Source organism: Marmota marmota, unplaced genomic scaffold (assembly GCF_001458135.2).
Source record: "Marmota marmota marmota unplaced genomic scaffold, marMar, whole genome shotgun sequence".
Classification (NCBI taxonomy): Eukaryota; Metazoa; Chordata; class Mammalia; order Rodentia; family Sciuridae; genus Marmota; species Marmota marmota.
In genome coordinates this window covers 21,677,971-21,690,239 of record NW_026000221.1, presented here as the reverse complement: position 1 = coordinate 21,690,239, position 12,269 = coordinate 21,677,971, and the positions used below count along the sequence as shown (strand labels likewise).

Sequence of the window (12,269 nt, the reverse complement as noted above, 5' to 3'; positions counted from 1 at the left end):
CTGAGTGCGGCTGCGCAGGCACCGCCTCGCTCCGAGTGCGGCTGCGCGTGGTTCGCGCCGCGGAGGAGCAGCGCTATGTTCTCTCCTAAGAGTAGTCACGTCTTTGGCTGCTGTAACTTGCCTGTTTGAGGTTCAACTCCACCCAGGTGTCTGCGGTGGCCGGATCTGAGCCAGTGCATCCCCGCGGGCGTCCCCTCCCAGCACAACCAGTCTGTAGCCTGCAGACCCTGGTGGTCTATGACTTTTCAGTTGCTCTTCTAACAGGACATGACAGCATCACTAACGCTTATTGACCATTTTCTAGCTGCCATTATAAGTGCTTTATATGATCATTTCACTTAATCCTACTATAACCTTATGAGGTTAGTCCATTTTGCAGATGATAAAACTTTAGCATCATTCCTTCCTTCCTCTCCCCCCACCCCACCCCGGCACTGTCTCGCTCTCCCTCTTTTCCAGTATCGAGATTGAACCCATTTTACCACTGAGCTACATTGCCTTTTCTGTTTATTTATTTAAAGGCAGGGTCTCCCTAAGTGGCTGAGGCTGGCCTCAAACTTGCAACTCTCCTGCCTTGCTCTCCCAAGTCACTGGGATTACTAGTGTGCACCAACTGTGCCTAGAATCACCACCTCTCATTATACATCTAAATTGGCTCCCTATTTTCAATCAAAGAAAATCCAACCTCTTTAACAGATTACACGAAGATCTCCAAAATATTCTTATCACCATTTATCTCTACAACCTCATCTTTTGCTTTTTCCCCTCAAACCCTATCCTTTACATGCTGTTTCTAGACTCTCTGCTCACATTGTGTTTTCTACCTGGAATGACTTTCCCCATCCCTTCCATCTTTGAAGGCTTGGGTTGAACATCACCAGGGAGTCATGTGGGGGCTTGTCACTGCCATTCTCATATTTAGGAAGTAGCCACACTTTCTGTGTGCCTTCATCAGATCTCCAGCAGTCACATCATTTGTTACATAGAGTGCCGGGTTTCTGTTCTCGGACTAAAAGGCTCAGGAGTCACTCTAGTTAAACTGGGCTAACTGGGCTGCACGAAATAACCACACAAGAGACACAAATACCTTTTTCTTTGGGGTCGCTGTGACGGCTCCTCTGACCTTAAGGGTCCGAAGAGAGAGAGAGAGAGAGCACGCCCTGATCCCTTTTATTGAGGAGAAGCTATTCAAATGAGGCAAGGGGTCAGGTTTCAGGAGGCTGAGTCTATCTTCATGATGTCCACTGTCAGCAGGTTGACTGACACCTGGGTAGGCCACACCCAAGGGCACAGTAAGAGGAGGGGACACACACAAGGCCCTTCCATGGAAGATTCTATCCTAAACAGGGCAAGGGGTTATATTACAAAGGAACAGGTGAGCATAGCTTCACCCATGGGGCTGTAGCAAGACACACCCATTTCTGTGACTGAGTGCTTCAGCACCCAGCTGGGGAGTGTAACTCAGTCACCCGTAAGGTTGGCCTCCCACAATAGAGTATATTTGAGTTTTTGGAGCACAACTCCAATTAGGATCAGCAAGGCTCCCAGAAGGATAGGGAAACCCCCAGACTTTTCTGCCAAGCACCAATCCAGGCAGGGGACTTAAAGGTTTTCCTTCAAGGAGAAGGACCCAGAGTTGACCCTCTCCTGCCAGGAGTCCTGGACTCTTCTCTGCCTGCCATGGCCTACCAGGGGTTACTGGCTCAGCCTTGTGAGAGTGAGAGCTGGGGCTCTTGAGGCATAGGACTTTGCAAGGGGAATGGGAGCTGGCAGTGGGCTGGGGGTCAGCGGTTATTGTAGAAATGCAGCAGTACAACCTGTGATTCTCAGCAGCATGCAGACCTGGTTTAGACTCATCCTCCCTTAGTCACTAGTGGAAACTTAGGCCCACCATTTAGCCCTAATGCTCATGTTTATTGAGCACCTTCTCTGTACCAAAGACTTGACACAAGCCAACTCACTAATCCTCATAGCCACCCTTAGTCATCATGCCATTTTACAAAAGAGGAAACTGAGTCACAAGAATTCCTATAACATAGCCCAAAGTCACACAGCTGGCAAGTGGCAGAATCAGAATGGCAAACCCAGGCAATTGGGCTCCAGAGCCTGCGCCCCAACCACTGCACCACACTGCCCCCAGTAGTGAACTTTCCTGAGCACCTGCATCCTTGTCTAGAAAAGAGAAATATCACTTGCACCACTTCTGAAGAGCAGTGTTGTGAGAATTAGATGAACTAATGAAAGGGCTTAAAGCTATGTCTAGCCCTTAATAAGGGCCCCCATGCGTGGTTATCATTAACTCTGGGAGAAAGAGCTGCCTTTGGGTAGGGTCACTATGGTAATAAATTTGGGGTCTTTTTTCTTTTTCTGGTCCAGTTTTCTTCTAGTCTGAGATTGGAAAACCAGCCTTGCTAGTTAAGTTCTAATGGTTTGGGTTAGGACCAAAATATTTGATCCCGATTTGCTGGAAAGGTAGAGGGCGCCTATGCGGACAGGCGCTCTCCTCACCTTGAATTTACAAAGCACCCACTAGAGGGTGTGCAGGTGTAAAGAACTGATCCATGGCTCAGGACTCCGAATAAAGGCCTGGTCTTTATTGGGTCTCGGAGGGAGGTGGGGCAGGAGGCCCCACAGGACAGGTCAGGACAGGAGACTGACTTCTCAGGGTGGACTGGGGCTTGAGAAGGGCTCCTTTAAGTCACCAGCTTGCTTCCGAGGGAAGAGAGAAGGACTTTTGTTGTTGTTCTTTTTAGATATATATGACAGTATAGTGTATGACAAATTACACATACATGGAGTATAACTTATTCTAATTAGGATCCCATTCTTGTGGTTGAACATGATGTGGAGTTACACTGCTCGCATATTGATATGTGAACATAGGAAAGTTATGTCCGATTCATTCTACTCTCTTTCCTATTCCTATCCCCCCTCCCCAGTCTTGATTCCTCTTTATGTAATCCAATGAAGTCTCTCCCGACCTCCCTTATTGTGTATTAGTATCCACCTATCAGAGAGAACATTTAGCCTTTGGTTTGGGGGGATTGGCTTATTTCACTTAGCATGATAGTCTCCAGTTCCATTCATTTACCAGCAAATGCCATAATTTCTTTATGACTGAGTCATATTCGATTGTGTATATATGTACCACCTTTTCTTTATCCATTCATCTGTTCAAGGGCTTCTAGGTTGGCTCCATAGCTTTGATATTGTGAATTGAGCTGCTGTAAACATTGATGTGGCTGCCCCACTATATGCTGATTTTCAGTCCTTTGGATATATGCCGAGGAGTGGGATAACTGGGTCAAATGGTGGTTCACTTGCAGTTTTTACAGCAGAATTGTCTCACATTTTTAAAGTGAAAAAGAAAAGAAACAGTAAAATAACAGCTTGAGGCAGAGGCCGTCTGTGGATGGTTTTAGGATCCAGATCTGCGTCCTCTTTCCAGGCGCATCCCCCCAGAGCCTGTGTATGAAGGACTGCAGTCTTAGGTTCCCCAAACTCTTTTAAGGGGAGTAGCCATGAAGACCCCTCTCCAGTCCATGGAGGAGCGGGTGGGGAGACCACTGGATCAGACAGGCTGTACAGGGCCAGGCTCTGAGAGGACTTTTGTCTGGTTTCCTGCAGGAGCAGATCTCCTGGACATCCCACCCACCCACCTTCCATTGCCTGCCTTCTTTCTAGAACTCCCGGTAAGGTAGCTCTGTGATGGTCTGCCGTGGGCTGCAGGGTGAGGCTGACTACGTGATCTCTTCTCTCAGCTCATTTCACACATGTCAGAAATTAGGATGAAGCACCTTATGTCAGAGTCGCTTAGCAGCATGTCACATGTGGAAAAATATATATAGAGAGAGAATAGATGGGGGCAGGGGGGCTACATATAAGAATAATAATAGGTAACATTTTTTGAGTGCTTACTATGTGCCAGTCTGTGAAATTCATTTTTTAACATTTTTTAGTTGTTGATGGACATTTATTTTATTTAAATTTATTTATATGTGGTACTGAGAATTGAACCCAGAGCCTCACGCATGGCAGACAGGCACTCAACCACTGAGCCCCAACCCCAGCCCCTGTGAAATTCTTTATTCAAATTATTATCTCACTTAACTCTCCACACTTGAGGGTAGGTAATATTGTCCCCATTACAGATGCAGAAACTAATTTCAACCCCAAGTTCTCTCTACCCCCTGTGTTATAGTCAGGGTGTCCAGTTGAGGTCCAGAAGTTGAACCACGATGCAAAGAAAACCACTGACTCCAATTTTAAATCAAATTTAAGCAAGCTTATATTGTGTACACAAAGCTGGCCAGCAGCTGTCACTCCCCAACCAGGCTAGAGATCAGCCCAGCTCTCGAGGAAGAAAAGGTTTATATAGCACAAAAAGTTACAAAATTGGATGTCTTGGGAACTTACAGTTAACAGGTTGTGGCAAGCATAATACAAGGGCAGATAGCAGGTTAATGATCTACATGGCATGATATTTCAAGGTAGGGAGTAAATTCAGATCCCAACATCAGAATTTATTAGGTGCCACTGCTGAGGTTTCAGAGAGGGTTGTTATCTGGTCACGGGGAGCCAGGAATGGGTAAGTTCAGAGCATGGGCAGGAATTCCAAACAAGTTTAGAAATCTCAGCAATTTAGAATAAAACAGAAATGAACTTTTCATGACTTTGTGATGAGATGGCTTTCCTCTAAGGATTCTTGCCACATTCCCAGGTGCTAAGATAATAGTAGGGCTGGGGATATAGCTCAATATTGGAGCACTTGCCTTGCATGCATGAGGCCCTGGGTTCAACCCCAGCACCAAAAAAAAAAAAAAAAAAAAAAGGTTCTTTCAGCTTAAGTCTAAATAATACCTCTTAATAAGAGATGCTAAAAGATAGACAACTCATTTTCAATACATTTTGTAGGATAAAGGTTTACTAAAGCTCCGTGGAGGACCACGGAGCTATATTTTTGAACTTGCATTTTTTTTTAACTTGCTGGTTGTATATTTTTCATTTGCCTGTCCAGATCCATTTCTTCTTCCTCTGTCCTTGTCTCTGCAGGAAGATCAATTGTAAAGGGGTATGAGGGAATTTGGGAGGAGGTGATAAAAATGTTTGATAATTTGATTGTGGTGACAGTTATGTAAATGTATACAGTATGATAGCTAAAATCATTAAACTGGGCTCCTGGTATAGCTCAGGTATAGCTCCAGGTAGAACCCTTTCCTACTATTTGCAAGGTTCTGGGTTTGATCCCCATCACTGCAATCAAAAATTCACCAAATTATATATTTAAACTAAATGTATTTTATTATGCATAAGTTACACCTAAAAAAAGTTGACTTTTAATTTTTTAAAGATCAACAAGAATGTCACTCCCATACATAAAATCCTCCAGTGGTTTCCCATTATATATGGAATAAAATTCAAATTCCTAACTTGGCCTGTGGAGCTCTGATGCCCATGACTCACCCCAACATGTCATTTGCTCCTACCTCTGTGTTATGGGCCAGGCTCTATGGGCAGTGACCAAACACACTCCATTTTACCCTGGGACTCCATGTCCTGTAAGAAAACCTTCTCCCATGAGAAAACTCCACCTCTGCCATCCTGATCCTGCTTAGCACACCCTGCTTAGAAATGCAGAGGTTTCTGTTCTTCTTATACAATGTAAGAATGCCCATTTTTTCTTGGGCAATGTACCCTGTGAGACCATGATTGTCTAGACATTAGTAACCATTCTTTTCTTTATTTTTTTAATAAGTAATTTGGAGGGGAGAGTGAAATCTTTATTTATTTTTTATGTGGTGCTGAGGATCAAACCCCGTGCCTCAGATGTGCAAGGTGAGTGCTCTACTACTGAGCTATGACCCCAGTCCAGTTAGTAACCATTCTTTAACTTGTACTCACTTAGGGTCATTTTGACCCACTTCCCCTTCTGCTTATGATTTTAGATCTCATGATGTTTGTTCATAGTTTTGGATCACAGCAACAACCACTTATGATTAGTGTGGTTTGTACCGTAAACGTGTGCTCTAACCCTTGGAGGAGGGAGTCAAAGGATGTAGATTTGTAGTCTCCCCCTTGGCCCACCACCTGGCGAATCCAGACCACAGGCTAGTGAATAAATAAATGTTCCATCTCCTGCTTTAAGATTGATTCGTTGATTTATTGCAGTCTCGCCATAGTGTCTGAGCCTTTGCACTTACAGTTCTGTCCACCTGGAAGGCTCTGCCCCAGATCTTTCCCAGCCTGGCCTCTGTGTGTCAGCACAATAGAGAATCCTTACTCAGTGGAGCTCCCTCTGCAAGAAATGTTCCCGCCTAATCTCATCGGGGCATCTTCCACAGTTCACGGCACGTCATGGGTGCTCATCAAGTATTTGGCGAAGGAATGACTGTCTCTTCAAATAAATCAATATTTGTGCCTTAAATAACTCATCTGACAGGACTTGCTACTCCGCCTTCCGGATCTCAGTGCAAGCCACCCCTTTCTAAAGAGGCCAGCCCTGCACCCCCAGTCTCTGACAGTCCACCCTGCCTTATCAATCCCAGCCTGTAGGATTGGCCTATGTGACTTATTGAAACATGCAAGATACGTGGGTGTGTTCTAATAAGCATGAAGTGGTGCCTCTTTCTTGTTTTTGCACCATTTATCCCACATGGTAAGTGACATGATATCCACAAGACCATACTTAAGATTCTGGGTGAGTCAGAGACTCCCAAAACAGAGAAGGGAAGTCGCAGGAGAATGTGACACTGGGCCCATCTTGGGACCAGGGATTGTTGACACACAGTTCACTCAACAAAGACACGTTTTGATTCATTTTTTGTTGATGCTGTTCTTATTATTGTCTGGCTCATGGCAGGAGTTTCCAATTTTGAAATGCTAGTATAACTTATGTAAGTTGTAATTTTTTTTTTAATTTACAAACCTACTCTCCTTAATCTTTTTGTTATGATCTATGAAAAACTCCTGCTTTCATCTGCGCCTGCCAAGGCCACAGTAGTAAATGGTCTTGATGGGAAGGTGGGACTGGGGTGTGCCGACAGGGATGAATCTGCTTTGGCAGGGCAAGGAATTGCCAGGGACTCTTCAAATGATTTTGAAATGAGAGGAGGCCACAGTGGGATGCAGCAAGCCCAGCACCCAAGGAGCTAAGGAACCAGCCTCTGGCCCACCCCACCTCCAGCTCAGATCAAAGGGGCTAGCTGGGTTCTGCTCCAGTTTCCAAAGAGGGTGCTCTTTATAAACCCCTGGAGCCATCCCAGGGTGTGGCCAGCATCAGACGCTGGCTAAGACCTGACTCAGCTTTAGTAACTATCAGCTTGGGTGGGAAGCCAACCTCTGGGGCACCTGCTCCAGAAGGTCTGAGTTTCTCTACTTCAGTTTGAATTCCTGTAACTGAAAGCAGAGGACAGCTTTGTGGATCGGAACATCATATCCGCAGGGGACTCAGAAAGTTAGAAGAAGTTCTTTCTCTACATTCATGACCTTTCCAATAGGAATGGGCCAGAGAGATCCCCAGCCCAGGCTTCTGCCCAAGGCCAGAATCGCCATCCAGCTCCTGTCTGAGCACTTCCTGTGACTGGGTGGCTCACAATTCACAGGGAGGCTGTTCCTCGAAGTGTGGGTCTCAAAAGTCTCATATTTATATTAAGCCACACATCAGTCTCTCTGTAGAAACAGATGGACTTCGTCACTGTTCCCTGTCAGCTCTTTAGGAGTTTGAAGATGTATCATCTAAGTCCCCGTTATGCTGAACACCTCCAAGCAACCTCAGCAGTGGCACCTAATAAATTCTGATGTTGGGATCTGAATTTACTCCCTACCTTGAAATATCATGCCATGTAGATCATTAACCTGCTATCTGCCCTTGTATTATGCTTGCCACAACCTGTTAACTGTAAGTTCCCAAGACATCCAATTTTGTAACTTTTTGTGCTATATAAACCTTCAGGAATTTCTTAGGTGGATGGAATTCCTACTTATTCACCTTTTTTCCCCCCAGTACTGATTGAACCCAGGCATTCTCTACCTCTGAGCTACATCCTCAGACCTTTTTATTTATTTTATTTTGAGACAGGATCTTACTAAGTTGCCTGGGCTGGCCTTGAACTTGTGATCCTCCCGCCTCAGCCTCCCAGGTATTTGGGATATAGGTGTGTGCCACCATGTCAGGCTCAGGTTATTTTGTTTGCTTTTGTTTTTGTTTTTTGGGGGCACACTTTACCATCACTGCTATTTTAAGGATCTGCTTCTGAGAAAGATCAGAACTGAAATGAAGATATGAACAGATTAGGAATCTCTCCCCTCCTGTACCTTCTACCTGCTTCACGTGCTCCCTCTGTGAGCGTGAGATGAGGACAGCTGTGTAACACAGAGAGCAGGGGTGCACAGCAGCCATGGAACTCTCCACCCAAGGACACCCAGGGACAAAGACAGGGCGGGGCTGGGGACTGAACCCACAGTTTTGCACTGATAGGCACATGCTCCACCACTGAGCAGCACGCCCAGCCTGGTGCCTCTTTTTGAAAGAATAGATAGAAACCAACTAGCTGAAGTGCTGTGGTCTGTGCATGGGGCTTGCTTACCTAGGGCTTAGAAAAGCAGTAACAAGAAAGAAAAAGGCTCAGTGGTTAAGTGCCCCTGGGTTCAATCTCAGGTACCAAAAAATGGTTCTGATTTGGGATGGTGAAAAAGTTCTGAAAATAGGGGTGTTAGTCACACAAATGTGTGGCTTAAAGCCACTGAATTGAGTACTTTAAAATGGTTAAAAGGGTAAAATTTATGATGATGCATATTCCACCAGAATTTTTTAGAATGTATATTCTCTGAAAAAGTGTATATGCTGAAAGGAAATCCCCCTCCCATCCCTGTCGTTGACAACAGCATCCCCTCCCTGTGGATCCCCTCTGGGACCAATTCCAAGGTCTCCTCCCACAGATGCCATGTTCTTTCTTCCTGTGACATTCTTCTCCCAGGCTTTCATGTAGTCCGTAAATGGAGGCATACAAGACACCCAGTCTTGTATTTTGCTTCTTTTTTTTTTCGTTTAATATATTTAAAAATGCATCCTCATTTTCTTATCCTCGATACCTGGGATTCCTGCACAAAGCCTTTTCCCCAGGAATCTACTAACATTTGAGGATGACAACATCTGCTTTGTAATAAGGTGAAACATCTTAACTCCAAAGAGTAAAGCAGGGATGGAAGAATTTCAGACACTTGCCAAGGGTGTGTGTGCATGAGGAAAGACTGGGGAAGGGATACAGCCTTTTCAGCCTGAAGGATCAAAGCATGATCCCGAGTTGCTGGGATTATAGGCGTGAGCCACTGCGCTCACCAAGACCTCTTGTAACTTGGTTATCCGTGTCCGCACATGGAAAAGGGGCCTTTGCTGGATGCAGGTATAATAATGGCCAACAGCTGTGTAGCTCTCATCCTGGGGAGCCAGTGTCTAAGCACTTCAGGCGTATTAATTTTTTTTATACCTCACAACAGCTTGATGATGTAGGCGCTGTTATTAATTGCCCCCATTTTACAGGTCAGGGCTGCAGGGCATGAAGAGGTGAAGTAATTTGCCTGAGATCTAATGAATGACAGAACTGGGATTAACCCCACAGAGTGGGGCTCTAGGGCCCTTGCTCTTGTTCACCATGAGGTGCTGCCTCTGGGGCATGCAAACATTTACCAACCGTCCTGCCAGGCCTGGGCCTCCTACCGGTAGGGATGTAATGAGGCCTAGACATGAGCCCCACCCTCGAGGAGTTTGTTCAGGAGCACAGTTCACCCTAGTACAAAGCAGAGACTTGATCCATGTTAGAAGGGGAACATGTAGAATGTTCTGGAGAGTAGAGGAGGAATGGCACAGAATGCTGGAATGTCATGCAGAGGAAGTGACATTTAAGTGTGAAAGGAACCACGTACGCTGCTTGAGATGCTGAATCCTTCCAACAACCCTGCTGTCATCCCATCTCCCAGATGTGAAAGATTCACTGTGGCTTTCAACAAGGCATTAAGATGGTGGAGCTAGGATCCCTGCCAGCTCCTCTAGCTCAGACCCAGGGCCTCGCGGAGGTGAGAGCCATCCACAGGCCTGGCGGGGTCCTCCCCATGCCAATGGCATCAGCCTTCATCCATCAGGAATGCCTGGGATCCTCAGCTGGCATGGTGGGAACCGCCATCCTTGGCAAGAGTGCCCAAGCCAATTAACAAGCAGGAGCTCTTTGAAGATGAAATTGTCCATAAAAAAGGGCTGGTTCCCACAGTCACAGCAGCAAGGCAGGGACAGTGTGGGGAGAGGATTGTGGTGACAGTAATGAAGGAGCAGGTAGGAGTTCTTGGGTGGAGAATCCCTGACCAAGGAGGCCGAGCTTCCAGGCCCTCCCAGAAAATGTCCTCCTTTAGTCCAGAGGAGGCCACAAGCAAAGGCAAAACCTTCTCAACTTCAGTGAGAATTAATCTCCCCTGAATTTTGCTAAGACTATGACTACGTTCTGTCTGTTCCAAGATTTACATTGTCTCTCCCTTAAGTTGACTCACTCAAAAATGATTCATCCTGTGTCTCAGCAACTTGGGAGGATCACAAGTTCGAGGCTCGCCTGGGCAACGCAGTGAGACCCTGTCCCCAGATAAAATAAAAAGAGCTGGGGAGGGTAGCATAGCGGTAGAACACCGCTGGCTTCAAGCCCCAGTACTGCAAATTTTAATTAATTAATTAGTTGATTTATCCTAAGCACTAAATTTGTGAAAATGATAACTTCAATGTGCTGTTGCACTTCTTTCTCATCCACATTAAAATAAACTAAAACTACCAAAACCATGAAAATCAAAGTTTTTCTGCAGACCATCTTCAAGTCTCTTCCTTTTGGGAAGCCCAGGCTGAAATTGGTCTTGAAAATCAGGATGGGATCCTCGTTCCTCCTCGTGTGGAACCTGAGAAACAATGAGGCAAGAGCAAAAAGTGAATTTTATTTAAGAAACAGAACAAAGAGAGAGACTCCTCTGGAGAGGAGGGGGTCCAGAGCTGGTGCTGAGGGAGTCGGGGTATCTTGCCCCTTTTATAGATTTTAGGTTTCTTTTCTTCTCATCTTCCCCACTTATCTTGCCTACATGACCAAAAATGACCAAAAGGGCAGGGAGAGAGACATCCAGGGGGTGACTGCTAGTGTTGGAAAACGTGATCCTTTCCCTCCCCCAAGGTTGTTAGCAACCAGGTGATGGGGAGAGCTATCTATCCATTTCTTTGATATGAGCTATCATATCCTTTTCTTTGATAATGAGGTACCTGTCCTTTGCCCTGGTCTGGCTTCTCTTCTTCTTACTCAATGACCTTGGGCACTTCACTTTTCTTTCTCTGGCCTCAGTTTCCCCATCTCTGGTTCCTTGCAGCTATTGTACAGCAGGTTGGTGAAATGCAGATTTAAGCCTTCTCTGGTCCTGGCCTTACCCTTTCCTGTAGTGAGACCTCAGGCAAGTTGCTTTAACCCACCTCTGCCTTAGCTGCACCATCTATAGATGGAGACTACTCCACCTGGGCTGCTGACGGGCAATCCGTCTTCTCTAAGGGCCTTTCTTGGCCACCTGATTACATCTACCACTCTCCACTACTCCCCACAACTGCAGAGCCCCCTTACTCTATGTGTCCCCACAACTGCAGAGCCCCCTTACTCTATGTGTCCTTTTCTGCAGAGCATTTATTACCTTCTAACTAGCTATATCATCAATTGATTATGTTTACTCTTTCCTCCTGCCCTCCCTGAATATGTAAATTCCATGAGAGCAAGGATATTCACCAGTTCACTGAGGAAGCCCTAGCACTTGGGTAGAAGATTGCCTGGTCTTAATCTGTGTTCGTTTTTGATACTGTGTATTTAACTCAGAGGACAATTTACCACTGAGCCACATCCCTATCCCTTTTTATTTTTTATTTTGAGACAGGGTCTCACGAAGTAGCTGAGGCTGGCTCCAAACTTGCAATCCTCCTGCCTCAGCTTCCTGAGTCTCTGGGATTACAGGGATGTGCGGTGATGCCCGGCTTTAATACATGTTTCTTATATGAATGGAATGCTTGAGCAAATGCTGGATCTCCTGACCTCAGATGTGACATAAGAACCCCACACCCTAGGAAGACTCAATAATACCAGTGACCAAAAACATCATTGATTTCATCTTTCTTTGTCTGTCTTTCTTTCTCTCTCTCTCTCTCTCTCTCTCTCTCTCTCTCTCTCTCTCCTCTCTCTCCTCCTCCTCCTTCCTTCCTTCCTTCCTTCCCT

General features: G+C 45.7%; 2 protein-coding genes across 2 annotated transcripts in view; one reads left to right on the top strand and one right to left on the bottom strand.

Annotated features, from left to right (window-relative positions):
* The window catches only part of Bbs2 (Bardet-Biedl syndrome 2), a 26,166-nt gene extending 24,179 nt beyond the window's left edge, over positions 1-1,987 (bottom strand). The window contains exon 1 of the mRNA XM_015488479.2: positions 1,962-1,987. Coding sequence (XP_015343965.1) covers positions 1,962-1,987 — 26 coding nt within the window. The remainder of the gene's footprint in view (positions 1-1,961) is intronic.
* Mt4 (metallothionein 4) overlaps positions 1-12,269 on the top strand; it is a 43,260-nt gene that overhangs the window by 6,850 nt on the left and 24,141 nt on the right. The gene's annotated exons all lie outside the window — the stretch shown is intronic.